Source organism: Lepus europaeus, chromosome 19 (genome assembly GCF_033115175.1).
Source record: "Lepus europaeus isolate LE1 chromosome 19, mLepTim1.pri, whole genome shotgun sequence".
Classification (NCBI taxonomy): Eukaryota; Metazoa; Chordata; class Mammalia; order Lagomorpha; family Leporidae; genus Lepus; species Lepus europaeus.
The window spans coordinates 68,720,587-68,746,302 of record NC_084845.1 but is presented as its reverse complement, the minus strand read 5'-3'; the positions used below and the strand labels follow the sequence as shown (position 1 = coordinate 68,746,302).

General features: G+C 64.0%; 1 protein-coding gene across 1 annotated transcript; it reads left to right on the top strand.

Annotated features, from left to right (window-relative positions):
- The first annotated feature begins 376 nt into the window (after positions 1-376).
- Positions 377-25,446, top strand: SLC38A8 (solute carrier family 38 member 8). The gene is made up of 10 exons (XM_062177567.1): positions 377-565; positions 2,818-3,016; positions 7,010-7,151; positions 9,098-9,199; positions 13,262-13,319; positions 18,265-18,379; positions 20,575-20,722; positions 20,923-21,131; positions 23,832-23,883; positions 25,272-25,446. The coding sequence occupies exons 1-10, from the start codon at positions 377-379 to the stop codon at positions 25,363-25,365; spliced, it is 1,308 nt and encodes a 435-aa protein (XP_062033551.1). The 3' UTR covers positions 25,366-25,446.
- Positions 25,447-25,716: the final 270 nt, after the last annotated feature.

The window sequence follows — 25,716 nt, the reverse complement described above, 5'->3', positions numbered from 1 at the left end:
GCCCGCCGAGTGCCTGCCTTGATGGTGGGCTCCCTGGCTGTGTGTCTGCGTTTGGTGGTAAGGAGGGGTCGGGCCCTGTGGGGGCAGGTGTTGGGGGGAAGCGCAGAAGTGGGTGGGGAAGAGGAAGGTCTGGAAGAGAAGAGCGGGCAGGAGGAAGGCCTCAGGGTGACTCACAGGCAGGGGTGAGGTTCTGGGGGCGGCGCAGAAGTCCTGGGGGATGAAGGTATCCTGCCCGGGGGAGAGGCAGCGGAGGCCGAGGAGAGGGGCCTGGTCAGTGCCCTGGCTCTCTCTGCCAGGTCCCCGGAACGGCGCCCTGAACTTGGAGGACAGGGAAGGAAGACGGGGTGACGGGGCTCTCCCTCTGCCGCCTCCAGCCATGAAGTCCCAGAGCCCGGAGAGCGGGCGCCCTGCAGAAAAGCCCCTCCTGGCCGCCGCCGCCCCCAGTTTGTCCCCGCTGGGCGCTGCCTTCATCCTCCTCAAGTCTGCGCTGGGTGCCGGCCTGCTCAACTTCCCCTGGGCCTTCCACAGGGCGGGGGGCGTGCTCCCCGCCCTCCTGGTGGAGCTAGTAAGTCCGGGCAAGCGTGTCGGGGTCTCCTAGGCAGGGGGAGATGGCTTCACTTCTTCCGGGTGGAACTCCAAGCCTTGCTTCCGCGGCGCTGCCTGGCTCCTGAGCTCTGGCTCCGGGGTTGGCTTTGCCGCCCTGCTTGCTGCCTGGGTCGAAGAGAATCCCCCCGTGGCCCTGGGCCGATGGCACGCTTTGCCACCATGGCTGCTGCGGGCTGACCCACGGCGGGCGGGCAGAAGCAGTGGCGTCGCTGTGCCTGGCCATGTGGAGGAGCCGTCCCCAGCAGCCTGCCTCCCCAGCCCGTCTTTGTTGCCTGCTGCTCTCCGCTCAACAACAGAAGGCAAATTCCCGGGTGCGCATGGAGCCCAGGGCTGGTGCGCACTGCCCAAGCTCCCTCCCAGAGCTGGGCCAGGCCTGCGGGGCCTCAGGGCGGCCAGCTCCTGCCTGCTGGTGTCCTGCTGTCCCCTGGCAGGGAGTCCGGAGCCCAGGCATCCTTGGGAAGCAGAGCCCCAAACGAGCCCAGCCGCATTGGACTTTCCCAGCGGCTCTTCCCCAGGCGGATGGGGGTGGGGCGCGTCTGTGTTACTGATGTGAAAGGCAGAGAGACGTGGAGATCTTCCACCCACTGCTTCTTCACTCTCCACATGGCTGCAACGGCCAGGGCTGGCCAGGCGGAAGCCAGGAGCTGGGAACTCCGTCAGGGTCTTCAGCATGAGTGACAGGGGCCCAAGTATTTGGGTCACCATCCACTGCCTTCGCAGGCAGGTTAGCAGGGACCTGGATCTGAAAGCGGAGCAGCCGGGACTTGAACCAGTGCTCTGATGGGGCATACCGGCGTCGCAGGCGGTGGCTTAACCCGCTGCACCGCCACACCGGCCCTGAGCTGCCCTTTCTGTGGTGAGCTGGTTTTTTTTTTTAATTTATTTATTTGAATGACAGTTATAGAGAGAGGTAGAGACAGAGACAGATCTTGAATCTACTGGTTCACTCCCCAAACGGCCACAATGGTCAGGACTGGGCCAGGCCAAAGCCAGGAGCCAGGAGCTTCATCCGGGTCTCCTACATGAGTGCAGGGGTCCAAGGACATGGCCCGGCTTCCGCTGCTTTCCCAAGTGCGTCAGCAGAGAGCTGGATTGAAAGTAGAGCAGCCAGGACTCGAACTGGTGCCCACACAGGATGGAGGCCCGTGTGATGGGGTCATGTGATGGGGTCATGTGATGGAGGCGTACGGGGTAGTGCCCGGAGTGCACGTGACAGGGCCAGGTGCCCTGACACAGGGCGGTGAGCAAGGGCCCCTCTGCGGAGGGGACTTAGAGCTGAGCCCCCGTGGGAGTGCCGACAGCGCCGTCGTTGGTGCACACGGGAGTGCAGCTGTGAAGAGCAGCAGGCCCCAGCTCCGGCAGGGGAGGGTTCATGACCAAGCACCGGGGCCTGGGGGTCAGCCAGCTGTCCGTCATCTGTCACACTCAGCAAAATCAGGGCCGCATCGGAGGGACACAGCGGCTGCGTCCCTCCCATGTCCGTGCTACGTGGAAGGAGCTGGAGAGAACAAGAACTTGGGAAAAGGGGCGGGTGGCCAGGGGACCGAGGGACCGTGCAGGGCCGCGCTGCTCCTAGGGCACGGGCGGCTGCGAGGCATCTTCCAGAGGTGAGCTGGAGTCGGTGATGTCACAGGTGGGTGTCGCTCCACCAGAGGGAGAGGGACCGAGCCAGGACCAGGCCCCCGGGAGCGGGAGGCACAGCGGAGGATTCGGGGGCAGTAGCATGAGGCCTGCAGGTCACTCCCCAGCACGTCCAGATGCTGAGACGGGTGGACGGACAGACGGAGACGGCTGGGGCAAGCGCAGGAGCCTGCCCACGGTGGCTCGAGGCCCTCGACTCACGTGCGATTGCTCACGATCACGACAGACGGACTTCAGTGGAGGCACAGAGAATGCTGGAGAGCACGGATGCCCACCTGCCCTGTGCCGGGGGCTGGGCCCCGCACCTCACACGCTGCGGCAGTCCCTGTGGGGACATCACACACGGAAGAGCAGAGGCGGGTGTGCCCACTCTTCCCCGGCTTCCTAGCCACTCTGCTCCCTGCCACGCTACCCCGCCAGGCAGCGTCGGGGGTCTGCCGCCTCCTGCGTCCCGCTGAGGCACAAAGCTGTCCGAATCCCAGCCTGCTGTGCGGCTCTGATGTCAGCACGGGCGTGACAGCGCCTGGAGGGGCGGCCGCTGCCTACCCGCCTCGGTGATCTGTTCCGCAGGTGTCGCTGGTCTTCCTCATCAGCGGCTTGGTCATCCTGGGCTACGCGGCCGCCTGCAGCGGCCAGAGCACCTACCAGGGCGTGGTGCGAGGGCTGTGCGGCCCCGCGGTCGGGAAGCTGTGCGAGGCCTGCTTCATCGCCAACCTGCTCATGATCTCCGTGGCCTTCCTCCGGGTGATCGGCGACCAGCTGGAGAAGTGTGAGTGCCTGTAGCCGGGCCCGAGGGCGAGTGGGAAGTGGAGGGCCGGGTGGAGCCCTAGGGGGCAGCCGGAGGTCCTGGCGGGGTGGGGGAGGATGGGAGTGCCGTGAGGGCGTGGGAAAGGGCCCGTGACTGCGGCTGGCGTGTCACAGCGAGAACCCGCTGCACAGATCAGGGGGTGCAGCACCTCCCCGGAGAGACCCAGCCACATCTTTCCTGCTGGGATGGCGGGGCTGCCCTAGCTGCCCGTGGCCCGTGTGCACATGTTCCCCACGCATGGCAAGTGTCGGCTGCACTGTCTGTGCCTGGCATGCCTTGGTTCTCGGTCGATGGCCTTCTAGGTTTCTGCTTGAATGGCCCGGTGGTCGGAGCGCAGGCTCTGTGTGACTTCGTCTCCTGAGACCTGGCCCCTGGCTGAGGAGGGAGCTGTGCTCTGGGAGGCGGGGATCCCCGCGGCTCCGGTCCAGGGTGCTGGGAGCGCCCCTGAGGTCAGGCTGGCCGGCAGCTGGGCTGGCGGGCAGCTGGGCTGGCGTCTGCCGTAGCAGCCTTGCGGGTTTCTGTTGTCGTCTGAGTTCCGCCGTCCGTGTCTAAGAGGGGTGTTGAAGCCTCCAGCTGCGCTGCACACCCGCCTGTTCTGCCTTCAGTCCTGTCGCTTGCTCTCGGGTTTTTGAAGCTCCCTGGGGAGGTGCCTCCTCTCCTTATGGAACGCCCCTCCCTGCCGTCGCTGTCAGCCGCCCAGCTTGCTCAGGGGTGGAGTCCGCACACAGCTCTCCTGTTACTCGGGGCTGAGCTGTGGCTCCGGATTTCAGAATGCGTTTCACGTGTCGATCACAGATGGCCAGGCCTTGCCTTGTTGTTTCCTTTTCATTATCTTGAGGATCTTGCATTTTTAGTGGGAATACTTAGATTTAATTGGAATGTGATTATCCATCAGATTGATTTAAGTCTGATTTTACTTTTTAAAAAATTTATTTAAAAGGCAGAGAAAGAAAAAGATTTTCTGCCTGCTGGTGCAATCCCCAAATGCCTACAATAGCCAGGAGTGAGCCAGGCCAAAGCCAGGCGCCAGGAACTCCCTCCTAGCCGCCCATGTGGTTGGCAGGGACCCTCGTACTGGGAGCATCTTCCACTGCCTCCCAGATGAGCTACCAGGGAGGTGGATTGAGAAGCCAAGACTTGAGCAGGTGCACATATGGGATGCTCACATTGTAAGTGGCGGCTTAACCTCATGGCCCACAGCATCAGCCCCAGTTCTGCTATTTGTGGGTTCTGTCTCTTGACCTAAGAGTGAAAAGGGGACTGGCGCTGTGGCATAGTGGGTGAAGCCACCACCTGAAGTGCCTGCATCCCATATAGGCGCCAGTTTGAGTCCCGGCTGCTCCACTTCCGATCCAGCTCTCTGCTATGGCCTGGGAAAGCAGTAGAAGATGCCCAAGTCCTTGGGCCCCTGCACCCACATGGGAGACCCGGAAGACACTCCTGGCTCCTGGCTCCAGATCAGCCCAGCTCCAGCCATTGCGGCCAACTGGGGAGTGAACCAGTGGATGGAAGACCTGTCTCTGTCTCTGCCTCTCCTCTCTCTCTGTGTAACTCTTTTTTTTTTTTTTTTTAAGATTTATTTATTTGAAAAATGTGCTAAGGCCTTTGGCTGCTGCTATTGAAGTCAAGGCTACTGTGCTACCCCACAAGGCAGCAGGGTCGTGGTGGCTGAACTGCCCGGGGCCATGGACACAGAACCCCCTGCATGCTCCTGACAGTGGGGTTCAGTGTCAGCTCCAGTCAGCTGGTGGTGGTGCTGTGGTGAGAAGGATTCTAGGCTCATGGGTCCAGCGTGCTGCCCGGTCAGTACTGCTGGGGGCCCGAGCCCCTCCGGCTCCGGGTGGACAGGGCATTGCTTGTGTCTTCCTGCTGGGGTACTGGGGCATGTGCCACTCTGTGGGCAAGCTCGGGCTTCTGGGAGGGGTGCTGAAGAGAGAATGGGGTGCTTGGGAGTCCTCATTGCAGTGCTGGGCGCCAGTGAGCTTGTGTCATCAGTGCTGCGGACCCCAAGGGATTTCCTGGAAGCTACGGGTTTAGCAAGGAGCTGGTATCCTGCCGTCAGAGCTGGGGTTTCCAGGCTTGGATGCCCCAGACGGGGAAGGACTTGAGGCCCGTCCCTTGCCATGTGGGGTTCTGAGGCCCGCCTGAGTTCTCTCCAGCACGGGACAGCGGCTGCACTCTCCCCGCGGTGCCTCTGTGACTGCTGAGCCGTGGACTCCACAAGGCCATTCAGCAAACCCACTACCCTTACAGGGCGTGGGGTTAATTGTAGGGCTGGCTCTGCAGGGTTTTTGATGAGAACAAAGGGGTTTATTTTAACATTCACTCATTTATTTGAGAGGCAGAGTTGCATAGAGGGAGAGAGGTTGATGTTCCCTCTGCTGGTTCACTCTCCAGATGGCCACAATGGCCAGAGCTGGGCCGATCCGAAGCCAGGAGCCAGGAGCTTCTTCCAGGTCTCCCACGCGGGTGCAGGGGCCCAAGCACCAGGCACATTAGCAGGGGGCTCGATAGAAGCTGGAGCAGCTGGGACTCCACTGGCATCCACAGGGGACGCCGGCACTGCAGGCTGTGGCTTCACCTACCAGGCCACAGCACCAGCCCAAAGGGGCTGTCTTACAGCAACACAAACCAGCCCCGGCCACCAGTTGCCGTTGCTGCCTCCCCGGCTGCTGCCCCTCCGGCCTCAGTGGGGGCCGCTTCACCTGTGTGGCCAGTCGCCTCCGCCTCGGGCTGCCTCGACCTCCCCATCACGTGTCCTGCCTGAGTGCCAACTCCGGATTGTCCACATTTGTGACAGAGTGAAAGCCACCCCGGACGTTTGGGTGCAGCTTCCACTGAGGTTGGTAGGGTCTGTGTCCCCTGCCCTGGGCTCAGTGGGCCAGGCACAGTTCTGTTCCAGAGTGTGGTGGACAGGATGCTGGCTCTGGGCCTGGCCTTTCAAAGGAGGGGCAGGGGCCAGTGCTGTGGCGTAGCAGGTAAAGCTGCCGCCTGCATTGCCGGCATCACATAGGGTGCCGGTTCAAGGCCTGGCTGTTCGACTCCCGATCCAGCTCTGCTGTGGCCTGGGAAAGCAGTAGAAGATGGCCCAAGTCCTCGGGGCCCTGCACCCATGTGGGAGACCCGGAAGAAGCTCCTGGCTCCTGGCTTTGGATCAGCACAGCTCTGGCTGTTGCAGCCAACTGGGGAGTGAACCATCGGATGGAAGACCTCCCTTCTTCCTTCCCTCCCTCCCTCTCGTGCTCGCTCTCTGTCTCTCTGCCTCTCCTCTCTATGTAACTCTGACTTAAAAAGATGTATTTATTATTTAAAAAAATAAATAAATAAAAGGCGGGGCAGCAGGAGCCCCAGCTGGCTGAGAGGCCAGGGGGAGAGACCTCGAGCCTGCAGGGAGGGGCCAGGTGTGGGGTGGAGGCCTCGAGCCCTGCCGAGCAGCCCGGTGCCCCCGGGACCCTGGCCCATCCTTCCTCGGAGCAGGGTTGGCTGGCTCAGCCCCGCCCTGACTCTTTGCCGAAAGTTTGTGGCATCCAGTTGGTCAGTCTTCCTGAGATAATTGACTGGGCAGCAGCGGCGGACAGCTGCACACAGACCCAGAGCAGCTCAGCTGCCCCCGTGCTGTGGCCAAAGATCCCCCGCGGGCCCCTGAAACCTTTGATTACCTGCGTGAAACAGCAAGGGGCTTCGGCCTGGTGTTGGGTCTGTGTGCCTGGGGCTGGGTCCCAGCACTCAGCACAGTGCCTGCTCCTGGAAGCTCCGTGGCTCGAGTCTTCCTGCGGGGGTGTTGGTGGTTGGCCCCGTCTCTCGCTCCCACCCCATCCCTGGGCTCCCGGGGCTGACTGAGCACCCATGGGGAGCCTCCCCTAGGGCCGAGAGCCAGGTGGGCAGCCCTGCCCAGCTTCCTGGACCCGCAGGGCCGTGGCCGTGCAGCTCAGCTCCTTGCCCTGTCTCTGCCAGTGTGTGACTCCCTTCTGCCCGGCGCCCTGCTGGCCACACAGCCCTGGTACGCCGACCAGCACTTCACACTGCCCTTGCTCTCGGCGCTGGTCATCCTGCCGCTGTCGGCCCCACGGGAGATCGCCTTCCAGAAGTATACCAGGTAAGACCGCCACGGCCCGGCCCAGCCTTGTCGAACTCTGTGACGCACTTGTTGTCCACCTGGGCTAAAGGGACGTGGGGTTGACCTTGCCACTGGGAGAAGGGGAGAACGACACGTCTCACAAATGGTGCAGACGCCAAAGTGGTCACCTGCTGGCGTCCACGCACACGCATCAGTTCCCTGACTCCCCGTGGACGCCAACGTCTGCAGGTGCTCGGGTCCCCTGAGGAGAGGACGTTGTATTCGTGGCCTGTCATGTCCCCTTGTGTGTGTCAGGTCACGCCTAGGTTACTGAGAATTCCTAACGCCTGTGCGAACATGAAGTTCACGTCGTCATACGTGGAACAATGGTACATGTAACCCCCACGGTAGGAAAGCTAACCACTCGGCCCTCGTGGGGAGTGATGAGAAAAGAAGTCTGCGCGTGCCCAGTACAGAGGCCGCTGTGCAGGCCACACAGCAGGGCCTGTCAGCAGCACTGGGGCACTCCCAGGCCACACCCACACCGGTGGGATCCTGGGATCAGGTGCCCACGGAGCTGGAGGGCAGGCCCCAAAGATAAGCAGCGTAAGACATCCTGAAGCCAGAGGACTTGATGCACATACAGTGACGCACAGGCGCGCGCACACACACAGTGACACACAGGCGCGCACACACAGTGACGCACAGGCGCACACAGTGACGCACAGTGACGCACAGGCGCACACACAGTGACACACAGGCGCACACAGTGACGCACAGTGACATACAGTGACACACAGGCACACACACACCGTGACGCACAGTGACATACATTGACACACAGGTGTACACACACAGAGATGCACAGTGACATACAGTGACGCACAGGTGCGCACACAGTGACACACAAGTACATCCATACAGATGTGCACAGGGATGGCAAGATGTCCACACACAGTGATACACAGGTACACACAGTGACACAGAGTGAGATGCACACACAAGCAGGTGCAGAGATGCACGTACAGCTGGGCACACATGCACACGAGGCAGTGAGATGCACACAGACACACGTGTACACGAGGCAGTGAGATGCACACAGACGCACACACAGGTGTACACACATGCACACGAGGCAGTGAGATGCACAGATGCACACACAGTGAGACGCACATAGGTGGACACACAGGTGGACACACGTGTACACGAGGCAGTGAGACGCACAGACGCACACACAGACGCACAGACGCACATAGGCGGACATACAGGTGTGCATACAGGCAGACACACAGGCGCACATAGGCGGACACACAGGTGTACACGAGGCAGTGAGACGCACACAGACGCACACACAATGAGACGCACATAGGTGGACACGCAGATGCACACAGACACACACAGGCGCACAGACGCACACAGGCGGACACACAGGTGGGATACAGACGCACACACAGGTGTGCATGCAGGCGGACACACAGGCGCACACACAGGCGGTGGTGCACACACCGACGTGCACAGAGGCCCTCTGCTGCGTTTTGCGGTCAGAAGCTTTGTGTGCGCTTTGGACGGGCAAGGCCTGGCCGCCGTCTCCACGCAGGTTCACGCACGCAGTGCGCTGCTCCACGTGAGGCAGGACACAGACACAGAAGCCGGAGCCGCCGCCTCGCCTGCCGCCCCTGCGGGGCTCCCTGCCCGGGGGCCCCTGCCCTCTCTGACGTGGCTGAGCGCATGCCGTCCTGATGTGGTGCCAGCTCCCAGTGGCCGCCAGCCTCTGTGGGTGAGGAGGAAGCTGTTGGCGGCGGCAGCCACGGCTGTGCCGGGCACTGCTGGGGGTTCCAGCTGAGCTCCGTCCAGAGCGCCCCCACCGCCCCACTGTGCAGGCATAGAGCTCGACCGGCCTCTGTGGGAAGGGCAGAGCTGGGTGTCGGGCGCCCCGCTGGGCCTGGCCCTAGGTTTGAAGGCCTGTGTTGTCCCCTCTACGTCAGCATCCTGGGCACGCTGGCCGCCTGCTACCTGGCCCTGGTCATCACGGCGCAGTACTACCTCCGGCCCCAGGGCCTCGTCCGCGAGCCCCCTCCTGCGCTGAGGTGAGTCTGATGGACAGTTTCCGGGGGGAGGGGTGGGGGGGACATGGGGGGGCCCTAGGGGAGGATGCCGTGGACCCTGGCTGCTGGATGCACTACATCTGACGAGGCGAAGCCCAGGCAAGGCTCCCGTCCTCCTTGGGGACCTGTGTGATGCTCGCTTGGGGTGACCAGGTCCCGGCACTGAGAGGCACCCCAGGTAGAGATGCCGGAGCCCAGGCTAGAGGAGTGGCAAGGAGGCCGGGGCGGCCCAAGCGGGGGCAGGCAGAGTCACGCTGGGTCCTGGGATCGTGGTTGGATGGCCTGGGAGACACTGTGGTTCCTGTTGAGGCCCCAGGGTTCTGAGGCAGGAACAGGGATGGGGAGGCAGGGAGGAGGCCCCTGGCCGGCTCCGAGGCCTCGGACCAGGTGGTCTCCTGGCCATGAGAAGTGGGCAGAGTGTGGGCGTACCTGAAACCGGACTGCCGGCAGCAGTGTCGGCTCTGGGGCCCATGACTAACACTCTGCTCTTGTGTCTTTTTTTTGTTTGTTTTTTTGACAGGCAGAGTGGACAGTGAGAGAGAGAGACAGAGAGAAAGGTCTTCCTTTGCCGTTGGTTCACCCTCCAACGGCTGCTGCGGCTGGTGCGCTGCGGCCGGCGCACCACGCTGATCCGATGGCAGGAGCCAGGTGCTTCTCCTGGTCTCCCATGGGGTGCAGGGGCCCAAGCACTTGGGCCATCCTCCACTGCACTCCCGGGCCACAGCAGAGAGCTGGCCTGGAAGAGGGGCAACCGGGACAGAATCCGGTGCCCCAACTGGGACTAGAACCCGGTGTGCCGGCGCCGCAAGGCGGAGGATTAGCCTGTTAAACCACGGCGCCGGCCGCTCTTGTGTCTTAAGATTCTTCTTTTTTTTTTAAAGATGTATTTATTTGAAAGGCGGAGTTAGAGAGAAGCAGGTCTGCCCTTGCTGCTTCGCACCCTGGATGGCAGTAACAGCCAGGGCTGGGCCATGCTGAAACCAGGAGCGTCCTCCTGGTCTCCCACGTGGATCCAGGGGCCCCAGCATGTGGGCCATCCTCTGCTGCTTTTCCCAGGCCATTAGCAGGAAGCTGCATGGGAAGTGGAGCAGCCGGGTCTTGGGATGCCAGCATCACAGGTGGCAGCTTCACCCACTGTGCCACAGCTTGGGGCCCTGTGTCGTATGATTCTCCATCATCGTTAACCACTGGGCCCTAGGAGTTGTGCAACCAGTGGGTGGGCGTGGTGGTGTCAGGGTGAGTTCTTGGCCCAGGGTGAAGACTGGGGGCGGGAGCAGGGGAGGGAGGTTGGAGATGCGTGGAGCCGTCTCACAGGGCTGCCCTGTAGATCTGTCTCCTGTGTGCGCAGCACGGCCGGCGAGATCCAGGCTACAGGGAGAAAGCCGGGTGGTGTGCCCGGGGATGCCGAGACCTGTTCTCCAGGCAGGGGCGCGTGGCCCTGAGTGGGGGGAGGGGATCTGGAGAGAGTGGTGGGTGTGGAGGGTGTGGGTGTCCAGGGACACACCCTAGGAGACAACACACCAGATGTCTCCCTCTCCGTCCTGGAGGGGAGGAGCTCAAATCCGAGGCGTGGGCGGCACCATGCACTCTCTGGGGCTCCCAGGCAGGCTCCCTCCTGCCGCTTCTGGCTCCCGGTGCTGGGCAGCCATCTCTGTACCTTGGCCCTGCAGCCTCGGCCCACGTCCCCACGTGGCCGTCCCCCTGGGCTTCTGTGTTTGCCTGGAGGGGTGGTGACCCCTGGACTGGGGGCCGCCCAAGGCCATGCTTTCCAAACAAGGCTGCATTTGGAGGTTCTGGGGGAACCTGGGGAGCCCCTCACAGCTCAGCCTGGCGTAGAGGACGATAGAAAGCGAACCCCAGAAGTCAGCGAATAAAACTTGGGGAGGATCGGGGCGGTTGGCCCCCACACGTTCCCCTGGGTTGCGTGGGGCTGAGCCCTGGGCACGGGGTTTGTCCCTGGTGCTTATGGTCACGTGACGAGCTGCAGCGCCCAAGGGGTGGAGGAGGAGGTTGTGGTCTCTGTAGTCTGGGGGCAGAGGTCGCGCACGTTCTTGCTGAAGGGGAGAGTGGACACGGGCCAGGCAGGGTCCACTGTTCATCTGTGTGCTCGCCTGAGTCCAGGACGAGAGTGACTGCGGCCTGGGGCTGGGCAGGTGTGGCCAGCCGCCCCTCACGGTGCCACGCAGGCGCGTCGGGCAGGGTGGCTGGGGGCCGGCCCCCGAGTCCGAGTTGGCCAGAGCGGCAGCCCCACTGCCTCGGTTTCCTGTGGCTGCTGGGACGAATGAGCGCCTGCTTGCGGCTTGGCAGACCAAAGTGTCGTGTCACAGTTGCAGGGTCAGGAGCCGGGCGGGGCCTCCCTGGGCTGACGTGCAGGGGCGCATGGGCTGTGTCATCTGGGACACAAGGAAGGACCCGTTTCCTGGCCACCTCCAGTATCAGGAGCCGCCCACATTCCTTGGCTTGCAGCCCCACCTACGTCTCAAAGGCCATGGGTCCTGTCTGCCTGGCCTGCTTCTCACAGCTCCCCCTGACCCCGGCCAGGTCTCTGGTTTCCAGGCCAGTGTGGGACCTGGGCTCGCCCGGGTGCCGGGGAGAAGCTCCCCGTCTCCCACATGCCTAAGCACGTTTGCTGAGCCCCTCCTGCCCTGTAAGGCCACTCTCCTGGGGACCATGATTCTGGAGAAGCAGGAGACACAGCAGGAAGAGGAGTTAGCGGAGATGGGTGGTGTAGGTTCTTGTCTTTGCACAAGAAAGAATTTGGGGGCTGTCGCTGTGGCCTAGTGAGTAAAGCCGCCGCCTGCGGTGCCAGTATCCGTATGAACGCCGGTTCGAGTCCCGACTGCTCCTCTTCCGATCCAGCTCTCTGCTGTGGCCTGGGAAAGCAGTGGAAGATGCCCAAGTCCTTGGGCCCCTGCACCCATGTGGGAGACCCAAAGGAAGCCCCTGGCTCCTGACTTTGGTTGAGCTCAGCTCCAGCCATTGCGGCTATCTGGGGAGTGAACCAGCAGATGGAAGACCTCTCTCTCTGTCTTGACCTCTCTCTGTAACTGTGTCCTTCAAATAAATAAAGATAAATCTTAAAAGAGTTCAAACATGAAACAGAGCAGAGGTCAACAAGGTAGCAAGGTTTATTGTGGGGGAGGGGGCGTCAGAATGGATGGGACAGAATCCCAGAGGGCGCCCAGTCACTCCCATGGGGGAAGCAAGGTTTCGTGGTTAAATGGGGAGAATCCAGCTGGGAGGCCAGGCAGGCGGCTCAGAGTTCAGGCTGGGGCTCGTAAGGGAAAGAGGTCCTGCTCTCTCGCCATTTCTCCCTCATCTCCTCCTCCCCCTCCCCCTCCGGGGCCGAGTTTGCTGGTGTGAGTAGGTGAACTTCCTCCCCAGGTTCACTGCTCGGTGCTGTCAGACTGGGGAGCCCACCTGGCCCCGGGCAGAGGCGCCTCCCCTAGGTGCCTGCCCTAGAGAAAGGATGGAAAGGTGTTATTGCCCCGGGTTAGCAGGCCAGGTAACCCATCTGGGGCTGAGGAGAGGTTGTCCTGGGGGCAGGCTGAGAGCCCTGTAAAGTGACCAGGGTCTGGGCAGGACTCTGTGGTGTGAAGTCCCGGGCTGTGTCCACGGTGAGCTTCGGCAGATGCGCTGTTGACCTCGGGCCCTGCTCGCACGTAGGCTGGTTTCTAGCTTCCTACCTAACAGGTGCTCATCAGGGGAAGCGGGGTTTGCCGGGGGTGGGGGGTGCTGCTCACGGGCCTGGACCTCAGGAATCCATGTGTGCGCTCCTGCCCCTTGGTGGCTTGGTCAGAGGTCAAGCTGGCCCTGTGCCGTTGGGGTCCGTGGGGGAGAGGCTGGCACCCTCCGGGGAGCTGGGAGTGCCTCCTAGCTGTCACCTTGTACAGGCTCTGCCCGTGTGGTGTGTTTAGGGCGCGTGGCCTCTGGGGAGCACCCCCACTGTCCCGGCCCCGGTGTTGTCTCTGTCCGGCTCTGAAGCGTGCCGTGGCCGTGCGTCGTGCCCTTCTCTAACCGGCACCCGTCCTTGTCTGTCCACAGCGCGTCCTCCTGGACCTCCGTCTTCAGCGTCTTCCCCACCATCTGCTTCGGCTTTCAGGTAACCTCAGCGCCTGTGGACGTTCCCAGGGGGCTGCGTTCCCTGGGGGGAGCGTGGAGGCGTTGGAGATCTTGCTCCGGGATGAGGGGTTCTTGGCCTGCAGGTGGCGGTAGGGGGAGGGGAGGTGTCTGGCACGGGGAGGCATGAGTCGCCCACCATTGAACGTGAGCCTGGCTTGCACCTGCAGCGGCCCTGCCGTGCTTGTGGTGTGGGGTGGAACTCGGGCTCTGGGGCCTGGCCCTCCTCTGTGGACAGTCACAGGACTGTCCCCGGGCCTGGAGACCTGCAGGACAGACGCAGGTGGGTGCTGCTCAGGGGACCGTGCAGAGGAAGGGTCGGCTGGAGGTGGCTGAGTGGGCGGGGCCAAGCAGCATGTCCCTGGAAGAAGGGCCGGGCTCTGTGGGTAGAATCTCGCCAGGGGGCGTGCGGGAGGCGTCCGGGGAAGGGGGCGTGCTGTGCTGTCCAGGCAGAGAGGTCAGCTGGGAGAGCCACGTCGGGAGAGCTGCCAGGGCTCAGCGGCAGGCGCTGAGGGCAGGGGAGGGCGGGGCTCGTGTCCAGGCTCCCGGCTGACCTGGCCACTGTGGGGCTTGTGTCAGGTGGTGGCCCTCAGGGTTTATTTGTGGGGAATTTTGCCCCCTGTCGCCCCAGCAAGGTCAAGTTCACGCAGGGACCCACAGGGCTGCTGAGGACCCTCCCTCCTTTGTCCGTCGGCCAGCTCTGGTTCTGTTCTTTATCTTGAATTTTCTTGGAAAACTATTTTTTCAAAAACACACCCTAAGCCCTTTGCGTTCCTCTTCCCTACAAAAGGACAGGCCTCGCGTCGGCTCAGCCGGCGGCCTCCTCACTGCTCGCGTCTCTCACTCCCAGTGTTCTGAAGGGTCTGCCATGCCGGCTGTGCCATCTGTGCCTCCCCATGTGTCTGCGTTTCGTCCCCCAGCCCCGCTCCCCTGCCCAGCTCCGTGTCACCCAGACTCACGCTGGGGCTGCCTGCCCTCTCACCCTGGCCTTGCCATGCTCAGCCGTGTCTCCTGGCAACCGTGGTTTCCAAGGACACGGATGCCATGGGGAGGAGTCGGGAGGGACCAGAATCCATGGGTGTGGGTGGGGGCTCAGGCTGGAGGCTCCCAGGATCTGGGGTCGGGGAGACTGAGTGGAGGAGAAGGTGGCCGGAGATGGGACTGGGTGGGGTGAGGTGGGGTGGGGTGGGGGGCCCCCACGGGGGGGGGAGGGTCACCTGTGGTTGTCAGGAACTGACTGGATTCAAGCCTGCCAGCTCCCACCCCTGTCAGCGCTGGGGTGCCCCTGCTCCCGAAGCCTGTGTGAGCAGAGGGGTGCTGGGGTCACTGCAGCCACACCCTGGGGCTCAGGGTCGGTTTGGACCGGCTCTCTGGAGGACGGCGCACCACCTGGGCCATCTGCCCTCCTCCATGGGCACCTGAGTGGCTCTGCTGTCCACAGTCTGGCCCCTCACGGGGGTCTGTTTCAGAAGCCGTCACCCCCAGAAGGGAGCCCATCTCCCCCTTTTTAAAAACGTATTTATTTGAAAGAGTTGTAAGAAACAGGGGCACAGAACAGAGGAGACAGGGTACGAACTTGAAGGCAGAGCGAACTAAGACACAGAAGACAAACCCGCAGGGCTGGGGGGCAGCTGCCCGCGTGCACGCAGACCCAGCAGGCCCGGCCTTTGTGTATCTTAGGTGGGCTGGGGGTGGGGTGGGGGGGGCAGCGGTAGGCGGAGCTGAGCTCCTCCATACTGCTGCTTCAGGTTTGGCGCACTGGCTCCCAGGCCTGGGGAGGGACGTAGGCTGTGAGCCTGAACTGGTCTCCGGAAAGAAGGCAGGAGAGCGGGAACCTAAAATGGTTGGGACCTACGTCCTTGTTCCATCCAGAGTTAGAGGAGGGGAGAGGGAGAGAGAGAGGAGAGAGGGAGGGAGAAAGAGAGGGGAGAGGGATAGGGAGAGAGAGGAGAGAAAGGGAGGGGGAGGAGAGGGGGGAGAGGGGGAGAGAGAGAGAGGGGAGAGGGAGAGGAGGGGGGAGGGGAGAGAGGAGAGAGAGGAAAGAAAGGGAGGGAGAGAGGGAGGAGAGGGGGGAGAGGGAGAGAGAGGAAAGAAAGGGAGGGAGAGAGGGGGGAGAAGGAGAGAGAGAGGGGGGTGGAGAGGGAGAGGGAGAGAGAGGAGAGAAAGAGAGAGAGGAAAGGAGAGGGAGGTCTTCCATCTGCTCGTTCACGCCCCAAATGGCCGCAACTGCCAGACCTGGGCACGTCTGGAGCCAGGAGCTTCTTCCTGGTCTCCCATGTGGGTGCAGGGGCCCAAGGACTTGGGCATCCTCTGCTGCTTTCCAGGCTATTAGTGGGAGCTGGATTGGAAGTGGAGCAGCCAGGTCTTGAGTGGGTGCCTATGTGGGATGCTGGCTCTGCAGGTGGCGGCTTTATCAGGTGGCCACAGTGCCAGGCCATGCCCCTACCCCCCATCCCCCTCTATAGTGGCTTCCTGTCCTCACTTCCCCAGCCTGTCAGGCTGCACTTGTCGCGATGGACTCCCGGCCACTGTGTGTGGCTTGGACTCGGCCTCCGGTGGCTGAATAGCGTTCCACCATGTGGACACACCACGTTTTGCCTGCTCACTTGTCCTTTTAAAAACACTGTTACTGGGGGGCCAGCGCTGTGGTATAGCGGGTGAAGCCGCGGCCTGCAGTGCCGGCATCCCATATGGGCGCCAGTTACAGTCCTGACTGCTCTACTTTCTGCTATGGCCTGGGAAGGCAATTGAGGATGGCCCAAATCCGTGGGCCCTTGCACCCACATGGGACACCCGGAAGAAGCTCCTGGCTTTAGATTGGCACAGCTCTGGCCGTTGTGGCCAACCGAGGAGTGAACCACTGGATGGAAGACCTCTCTCTCCTCCCTCTGCCTCTCCTCTCTTCATGTAACTCTGACTTTCAAGTAAATGAATAAATCTAAGAAAAAGCCCCATATTTATTGGGCCAGCACTGTTGTAGTAGGTTAGTAGGTTAAGCATCCATCTGCAATGCCGGCATCCCATATGGGCACTGGTTCGAGTCCCAGCCACTCTACTTCCAATCCAGCTCTCTGCTGTGGCCTGGGAAAGCAGTAGAAGATGGTCTAAGTGCTTGGGCCCCTGCACCCATGTGGGAACTCTTGACTTTGGATCAGCTGAGCTCCAGCTGTTGTGGCCATTTGGGGAGTGAACCAGCAGATGGAAGACCTCTCTCTCTCTCTCTCTCTCTCTCTCTCTCTCTCTGTAACTCTCTCTCTGTAACTCTACCTCTCAAGTAAATCTTTAAAAAAATTACTGATTTTCATTGTTATCTGAAAGGTAGAGAGACGGAGATCTCCCATCTGCTGGTTCACTCCCTAATTGCCTGCAGCAGCCGGGGCTGGGCCGGGCCGGAGCCGGGAGTGTGGACCTCAGTCTGCATCTCCCACGGAGGAGGCAGAGGCCCAAGGACTTTAGGGCCAGCACCGCTGTCGGCCAGGGTGTCCGTAGAAGGAAGCTGGGAGTGGAAGCGTGGCCGGGACTCGGATGGAGGCGCCGTGATAGGCAATGTGCGCGTCCTAACCACTGTCCCTTGATGGACATCTGGGTTGCTTGTGGTTTTGGGGGCCGCCTGAACGTGTCTTCTTTCTCTGTCCCACCTCCGTACCGAGCACTTAGTAGCTCATGTGCCACCAGCCGCTGGCTCTCCTGTGCCCTGTATCCCCCTTGGAGACCCAGCACGGGAGCCACGGGGCGGCTGCCCACAGCCGTACCTCTGCACGTGGAGCTCCTGCTCTAGGGCCCCGGAAGCTGCTGTCTGTTCAGGAGGGCGAGGCAGGGAGGAGCCGTGCAGGGCTCCCCAGGGCGCCCTGCGAGCGTGCAGGAGTGGGAGGTCAGGCACAGCCTGGTGGAGCCCGCAGCTGAAGTCCCCGGGGCCGTGAAGGCCTCTCTGCCTGGCGGAGCTCACCGGCAGCTCTGGGACTGCAGGAGAGCAGGGGGCCCAGGGCTGAAAGCCCAGGGACACGGCGCCCGGAGCCTCGGCCCCTGGGGAAGCAGCATCCTGCTCCCCTGGGCTGGAACCCAGAGGGGTGCCGGGATGCCTCACCCACCCTCAGAAGGTGGGTTATGTGTGGCCACCGCTGCATTCAGTGGCGTCCCCGACTGTCCCCCGTCAGACTCTGTAAGCCTTTGAAGGAAAGCGAGCTGTGGAGCCGAGGGGAGGCCAGTGGGTGACCCCAGGGGCGTCTGTCCCAGGTGCGATGGAGCCCAGAGCAAGGCCGACGTGACCCCTGCCTCCCCCAGCCGACAGGCCCTGGAACAGTGCGCACGGGGGCTTGCCCCCAAAGGCCGAGCCTGGCCCACTGGACCAGGAGGGAAGCCCGGCCAGGAGTGGGGTGGGGGACGCAGGCAGAGGCCCCAGGGCAATGGAGAGGGGCCTGGGCATCAGGGGTCAGTGAGTGGCGGCAAGGGGGCATCGGTGTGTCTGGTGAGCAGATGAACGTGACGGTGGGAACTGTCCAAGGTTCTGGTCCCACGTAGAACCTGGGGGATGCTAAGCGTGAGCTCTTCCATGGCCATCGTCAGCCCCTGACCCAGGAAGCAGCCCCGCCCTGCCTGGACCCCTTCCACCTTCTGTGGGGTGACTGTCCCCTGCCCCGGGACGTGCGGCCTTGACTGAGCTGGGGTGGGGCCGCCGCTGGCACCTGCCGAGCCAAGGCCCCAGCAAGGACCCTGCCCCAGGGTCTGAGGTGCTGAGGCCCAGGCACCCCGCCATGGACGGCTGGTCTGGTCCCTGGAGTGTCACGTGACGCAAGGGCTCTCGGGCCTGTGAGGGTCTGCCCGTGGGGTGCCGTCTAGGGTCTGCACACCCTGCATTCCCACCTTCTGCTGCCGTCCCCAGCCCGACGCCCCCCGCCCGCGTCCCTCTGAGCTGTGCCTTCTGTCTACAGTGCCATGAGGCTGCCGTCTCGGTGTACTGCAGCATGGGGGGGCAGAGCCTCCCCCGCTGGGCCCTGATCTCCGTGCTGTCCTTGCTGGGCTGCTGCCTCGTCTACTCGCTGACAGGTGAGGCCCCGCCTGGGGCGCCCGGGCCGGGGAGGTCGTGGCAGGGGTCCCAGGAAGCCCACTGCATGCTGGGGCCTGTGCTGGCCACTGTGCTGAGCGGTCCGCCTGCTTTTCCACAAGGTGTCAGTGCCCGTCCGTTTCCCAGGTTGGGAGACTGAGGCTTCGGGGGCTTCCGCTGCCTGTCCAGGGTCTCACAGCCAGAGGTGCAAAGCTGAAATCCAAGTTCTGGCCTGGCTCTTACCTGCACACCCTCCCCAGCGCAGGAGGGAGTGGTAGAGACGATGGTCACCACAGCCGGGTAGCAGCGTGCCAAGCCGTCTCCTGAGCGTGGCCCGCTGTGCAGGGGCACAGGGTCTGCAAGGGCGATGGAACAGTGACTCGGAGGGGCTGCGACACACCCCGGGCCACACAGCATGTCCTCGGCATGGGTGCGGGCCGCCTCGGGCCTGACTGCTGTCCAGCCTCTGGGCTGCAGTGGATTGTGGGGCCCCCAGGAACTCCTGTGAGTACCCAGAAAGCCTCCGGCAGAGGAAGTCCCGGCAGTCTGTACGGCCCCCGGTGAGAGGGCGGTGACCTGGGGACCAGGTGCCCCTGCAGATGGCCGGCGGTCTGTATGGCCCCCGGTGAGAGGGCGGTGACCTGGGGACCAGGTGCCCCCTGCAGATGGCCGGAGGTCTGTATGGCCTCCAGTGAGAGGGCAGTGACCTGGGGACCAGGTGTCCCCTGCAGATGGCCGGCGGTCTGCATGGCCCCCGGTGTGAGGGCGGTGACCTGGGGACCAGGTGCCCCCTGCAGATGGCCGGTGGTCTGTATGGCCCCCCGTGTGAGGGCAGTGACCTGGGGACCAGGTGGTCTGTACGGCCCCCGGTGAGAGGGTGGTGACCTGGGGACCAGGTGGTCTGTACGGCCCCTGGTGAGAGGGTGGTGACCTGGGGACCAGGTGCCCCCTGCAGATGGCCGGAGGTCTGTATGGCCCCCAGTGAGAGGGCAGTGACCTGGGGACCAGGTGTCCCCTGCAGATGGCCGGCGGTCTGCATGGCCCCCGGTGTGAGGGCGGTGACCTGGGGACCAGGTGCCCCCTGCAGACGGCCGGCGGTCTGTACGGCCCCCGGTGAGAGAGCGGTGACCTGGGGACCAGGTGCCCCCTGCAGACGGCCTGCGGTCTGCACGGCCCCCGGTGAGAGGGCGGTGACCTGGGGACCAGGTGGTCTGTACGGCCCCTGGTGAGAGGGTGGTGACCTGGGGACCAGGTGTCCCCTGCAGATGGCCGGAGGTCTATACGGCCCCCAGTGAGAGAGCGGTGACATGGGGACCAGGTGCCCCTGCAGACGGCCGGAGGTCTATACGGCCCCCAGTGTGAGGGTGGTGACCTGGGGACCAGGTGCCCCCTGCAGACGGCCTGCGGTCTGCACGGCCCCCGGTGAGAGAGCGGTGACCTGGGGACCAGGTGCCCCCTGCAGATGGCCGGCGGTCTGTACGGCCCCCGGTGAGAGGGCGGTGACCTGGGGACCAGGTGCCCCTGCAGACGGCCTGCGGTCTGCACGGCCCCCGGTGAGAGGGTGGTGACCTGGGGACCAGGTGGTCTGTACGGCCCCTGGTGAGAGGGCGGTGACCTGGGGACCAGGTGCCCCCTGCAGACGGCCGTGGTGCTGAGGCTGGCAGGGTCACAGAGGAGCTGGAAAGGCCATGGCTTTGGGCCAGAGGTGGACATCTCGGGGCAGCAACACGGGGTGGCGCTCTGGTCCTGGTGCCATGGCCTTGCGGGTGGTTCTGAGTAATGCTAGACGCCCGGATCTTGGTTTGCCACCTCTGGGACGCTGTGCCCTGCCACCTGCTCCGCTGGGCTGCTGTATGAGCAAGAGAGAGGGTGTGTGGGGGATGGGGGGTGTTGCTTTTTCCCAGGGTGCTGCTGGCCTCTGTCAGCCAGCCCTGTGTGGGTGGGGCCCTGGGCCAGGCTCTGAGCCGTCGGGGGTGGGGGGGGATGAGTGGCAGGCGTCTGGGGGTGGTTGACGTGGTGAGGCAGGGTAACAGTCTTCAGACTGAACAGCCCTGGGAGAGAGCGGAACAGGAGCCCTTCTAGAACCTTCTGATAGCTCCTAGGGAAAACGAGGGGTGGCAGAGGCTCTGGCACTGCTGTGTGTCCAGCTGGGGAGCGGGGAGGGCGTACGTGGCTCATCAGCTTCCCGCCCTGCCAGGTGTCTACGGCTTCCTGACGTTCGGGTCGCAAGTTTCTGCCGACGTCTTGATGTCCTACCCGGGCACCGACGCGGCTGTCGTGGTGGCCCGGGTGCTCTTCGCGGTCTCCGTCATCACCGTCTACCCCATCGTGCTCTTCCTGGGCAGGTAGGCCTGGCCCGGGGGTGGGGCCAACGCGTGGGCTCTGTTAGGTGGGGGCACAGGGAGCGTAGCGGGTGTGCCTGGGGCGGCCCGCTGCTGGCCGCCTGCTCCCAGGGTGGCGGAGCCCCTGGGGCTGGGGCGGTCCCTGGGGCTGGGGGGGCGGCTAGGGGGATGCCCATGTGTGTCACCCGTGGTGCTGCCTGCAGGTCGGTGATGCAGGACTTCTGGACGAGGAGCTGCCAGGGGACCTGGGGGCCCCGGGCGCTGGCCGACCCCTCCATGCCCTGGGTGCGTGTGCCGCTGACGGTTCTGTGGGTCACTGTGACACTCGCCATGGCGCTGGCGCTGCCCGACCTCAGCAAGGTCATCGGCATCATCGGCGGCCTCAGTTCCTTCTTCATCTTCATCTTCCCCGGTGAGCGCTGCCGCCCCGGCTCCCCGCTGTGTCCTTGCTGCCCATCTCTGCAGGGGTCCCTGTGTTGGAGGTCAGGGTCCGGGACGGTGGCCTGGGTGCTGAGCCCCATACGGGACTGGGGTTTTACTCCCTTTCCCTTCCATTGCCCTGACCTGGTAGCCACATCACTGTCGCCCCCCTCCAAAGGGTGAGAAGACAGAGGCCCGGACACTGCCCCCACCCACGCACACACAGGTGCCATGGCTAGCGTGTGCAGCAGAGCTGAGGTCAGAGCACCCACGGGTGAGAAGATCGGGGTCCAGGGACTCCTCCCCCCGCCAGGTGGCACAGTCGGGGTGTGGCAGAGCCGAGGTCAGAGCACCCACAGGTGAGAAGATCGAGGTCCAGGGACCCCTCCCCCTGCTGGACAACACAGTCGGGGTGCGGCAGAGCTGAGGTCAGAGCACCCACGGGTGAGAAGATCGGGGTCCAGGGACCCCTCCCCCTGCCGGACAACACAGTCGGGGTGTGGCAGAGCTGAGGTCAGAGCACCCACGGGTGAGAAGATCGGGGTCCAGGGACCCCTCCCCCTGCCGGACAACACAGTCGGGGTGTGGCAGAGCTGAGGTCAGAGCACCCACGGGTGAGAAGATCGGGGTCCAGGGACCCCTCCCCCTGCCGGACAACACAGTCGGGGTGCGGCAGAGCCGAGGTCAGAGCACCCACGGGTGAGAAGATCGGGGTCCAGGGACCCCTCCCCCTGCCGGACAACACAGTCGGGGTGCGGCAGAGCTGAGGTCAGAGCACCCACGGGTGAGAAGATCGGGGTCCAGGGACCCCTCCCCCTGCCGGACAACACAGTCGGGGTGCGGCAGAGCCGAGGTCAGAGCACCCACGGGTGAGAAGATCGGGGTCCAGGGACCCCTCCCCCTGCCGGACAACACAGTCGGGGTGTGGCAGAGCTGAGGTCAGAGCACCCACGGGTGAGAAGATCGGGGTCCAGGGACCCCTCCCCCTGCCGGACAACACAGTCGGGGTGCGGCAGAGCCGAGGTCAGAGCACCCACGGGTGAGAAGATCGGGGTCCAGGGACCCCTCCCCCTGCCGGACAACACAGTCGGGGTGTGGCAGAGCCAAGGTCAGAGCATCCACGGGTGAGAAGATCGGGGTCCAGGGACCCCTCCCCGTGCTGGACAACACAGTCGGGGTGCGGCAGAGCTGAGTCATCCCCACAGCCACACTGCTGCCTCCTGCTGCAAGGTTGTTTTATTGCAAATACAAATGGAGAGGGGGGATGAGATGTACGCGATGTGAGATGCAGAAGACCCACTGGGAACCTGCCCGGGCCCTGGGATGGGCGTCTTCCCATGGGACCGCCCCGCATGAGTGAGAAGTGGCACTGCGACAGCCAGAGTTACCCGGGAGGCCAGGGGGAGCTTCCGGAGCCCCGGGGGGCACTGGAGGGGCAGGCTCGAGCAGGGTCTGTGGGCTGGGGTTCAGGGCTCCCTGCACTGTGGGTGCTCACGGTGTAGCCCCTGTTATATCAACACTCGCCCTGCAAGTGCCACGCCAGGACGTGGACCAGACGTGAATGAGGAGGGCCCTTAGCTGGGCGTCCCGGGTGCCCCGACCCAGCCCCCGTACTGGAGGCATGAGCAGGCTTTTAAAGTTCCCCCATGGGCCGTGGGGAAAGGGGAGAGGAAGGGCCTCAGAGACGGGTCGTCACGGAGACGGACGCACGTGGAGCCCGGCAGGCGAGCGCAGAAGCCAGGGTTGTGTGTGACGGGGTCACTCGCGGGCCTGACCACCAGCCCCATCCCTAGACAACAGGACTGCATTGGGCTCAAGGGCAAGGAGTGGGGCGGGGCGGCCCCCCGGGTCTGGCAGGAGCCTCCAGAGTGGGGCTGTGCTCAGACCGCACCTCCCTCCGCCACCTCTGGTCTGTGCTGCTGGGTTCAAGTTCAGTTCCACGTCCTGGGGCCGCCTTCTGGCCCCAGCAGCTGAATGCTGGGAACAGCCCTGGGCTGGACTGGGCTGGACTGGGCTGGGCGGGGCTGGGAGGGGCGTTCCACACTGTGAAAGGGAACCAGGTGGGTGACCCTGGTCCTCCAGGGCACATCAGTTTGTGTAAGGGCCCCCATGTGCCTGTGGCACAGGAAATCCCACCGCGTGTTTCTCGAAGTACGTTAGGTGGCGCTGCATTTAAAAAGGAAAAGGAAGCAGAGGCCACTGTGCTTGGTGGACACAGCCGTGGCGGGACCTGCTGGCTGTGCTTGGTGGACACGGCCGTGGCAGTCCCCTGCTGGCTGTGCTTGGTGGACACGGCCGTGGCGGGACCTGCTGGCTGTGCTTGGTGGACACGGCCGTGGCAGTCCCCTGCTGGCTGTGCTTGGTGGACACGGCCGTGGCGGGACCTGCTGGCTGTGCTTGGTGGACACTGCCACCGGCCTCCACGCAGTCACCTGCTAGCTGGCCCGGGGAGGCCATGTCATCCCCAGACTTTCAGCCATGTTGTGAGGGACCCCAGCCTAAGTCCAGCCCTACCCACTCACTGCCCTGCTGTGCCGCCTTGCCAGGAGGGGACTCAATGGGGGTTGGGGGAGCCAGCTTTGGGCAGAAGCCTTGTTGGCCTCCTGGGATCCTGAGGCTGGCGAGTGGTGACGGAGCCCTGGGGGCTCGGGTGTGTGCCCAATAGCTGGGTGACCCTGTGTCTGCTTTGTAGGTCTCTGTCTCATCTGTGCCATGGAGGTTGAGCCCGTTGGACCCAGAGCCAAGTGAGTGTCCTCGCCGGGCTGGCCCCTGGGCTGTGCCCGGGGTGTGGGCGGTGGGCAGGCTCTGCAGCCCCTCTCTGGGTGGAGCCTGGTGTGGACCTGGGTCTCCCAGCCTCTGGAGGCCCCGCAGTGCAACCTCCTGCTCCCTTGCTGTCTGGCTCGGGCTCGGGCTCAGTGCAAGAGTGGGAGGTGGCCTGGCCCTGGGTCACGGAGTCCAGGTGCTGGCCTAACCGTGAGGTACCACGTGTGTCAGTGGGAGCAGGTCCTGTGCCCCCTCTCGGCCAGGCCCTCACCCCCATCTTCCACCATGCACGGGAGGCCCCACAGGTCCCCACCTGTGCGCTCTGCTGCTGCGAGACCAGGGAGTCAGGATTGGGCACAAGTGTGACAGAGTGCTCCGCTGGGCACCGGCCTCTCGGGGGGACCAAGACCTTGTTCTGTGCCCCGTGCGCGGCTCAGCCGCCTTAGGAAGGAGAATGTGTGAGGCCCGGGGCCGAGCTCGGTGTGTCCTCGGGAAGCTGAGGGTCTGTGTGGCTCTCGTCCCCTCTCCACAGAGGGGACACTGAGGCTGAGGCCGGTGGAGAAGCGGCGTGCGTTTCCTGGGGCTGCCATGCCGAAGGCTCACGGAGAGCTGGGAATGGTGCTCTCCCGGCCTGGGGGGCCTCTGTCCGGCCTCTGCTGAGCCCAGACTTGGTATTCTAAAGGAGCAGGTGGCTTGGCGGCCTCCCGAACTGAGAAGTTTGCTGGCCGTCTCTGACCCGCCCTGGGCCGAGAACGGGCCCCCGAGGCCGGCTGGTCCCTGCAGCTGTCTCGGAGGTCTCGCTGCTTTCATCCTGGCCCGTGAGCCCAGCTCGCCGGAGCCGCGAGGGACGAGCCTCAGGGCTGCTCCGGGTCCACCGGACCTGTCCGAGCGGCAGCCAGGCACACGGTGCCCCGGATGAACGTGGCTGTGAGATGCTTCCTCGTGGCCTCTGTGGACGGGGCGGGGGTGTGTCTGCAGCTCCAGTCTTTGTCTTATGAGGCTTGGGGGTGGGGCCCTGGCACGCGCCCGCCCTGCGCCCGCCTCCTCTGTCCCTGTGCCCTGTGCCGGGAGCGCCTGCCCGCACCTCGCTTCCCGGGCACTTGAGCAGATGCTCAGGAGTGCGGAGGACGGGCAGGGAGCTGCTGTCTCCCCTCCCCCCATTTCTCTGCCTTTGGTAAAACGCCAGGGAGGAACAGGGTGAGGGAAGGCGTGGCGTGTTTTAAGATGCCTCCCTGCAGGCTGAGCCGGGGCCGGGCCCGTGTCCCTGGGGTGGCACTCCTGGGCTCCTGCCGAGTGCTGCCTTATGTGCTTGTCTTCTGGGGGCGCGCGCCCTGGCCAGCGTGAGCTCACTGGGGTCTCTGATTGACAGGTGCTGCCTGGAGGCCTGGGGCGTGTTCTCCGTGCTGATCGGCACCTTCATCTTCGGGCAGAGCACTCTGGCTGCCTTCCTGGAGCTGTCCTGAGAGCGTGGGGAGGCCCCAGCCCCCATCCCCAGCTCCCCCGCCCTCGGCTGGGACTGTGACCGTGACCGACCACGACAGCCATGTGTTCTGTGTCCGCCATAAAGGTACTGGAGCAATGCAGGCCTTCAGGAGCTGTCCTGAGTATGTGTGTGGGGGGCCGGGCCCGCCCCGCCCCAGGCCAGGCCATGACCTGTGCTCTGTGTCTGCCATGAAGGTGCTGGAGCGATGCAGGCCTTCCGCTCCCCCGCCTCTCTGTGCTCTGCTCACCCAGCTTCTAGGCCGTCTGGGAGGGAACGCGTTAGGTTCTCGTGTGCGCTGTGACCAGTGACCTCCACCTGGGACGTGGCCCAC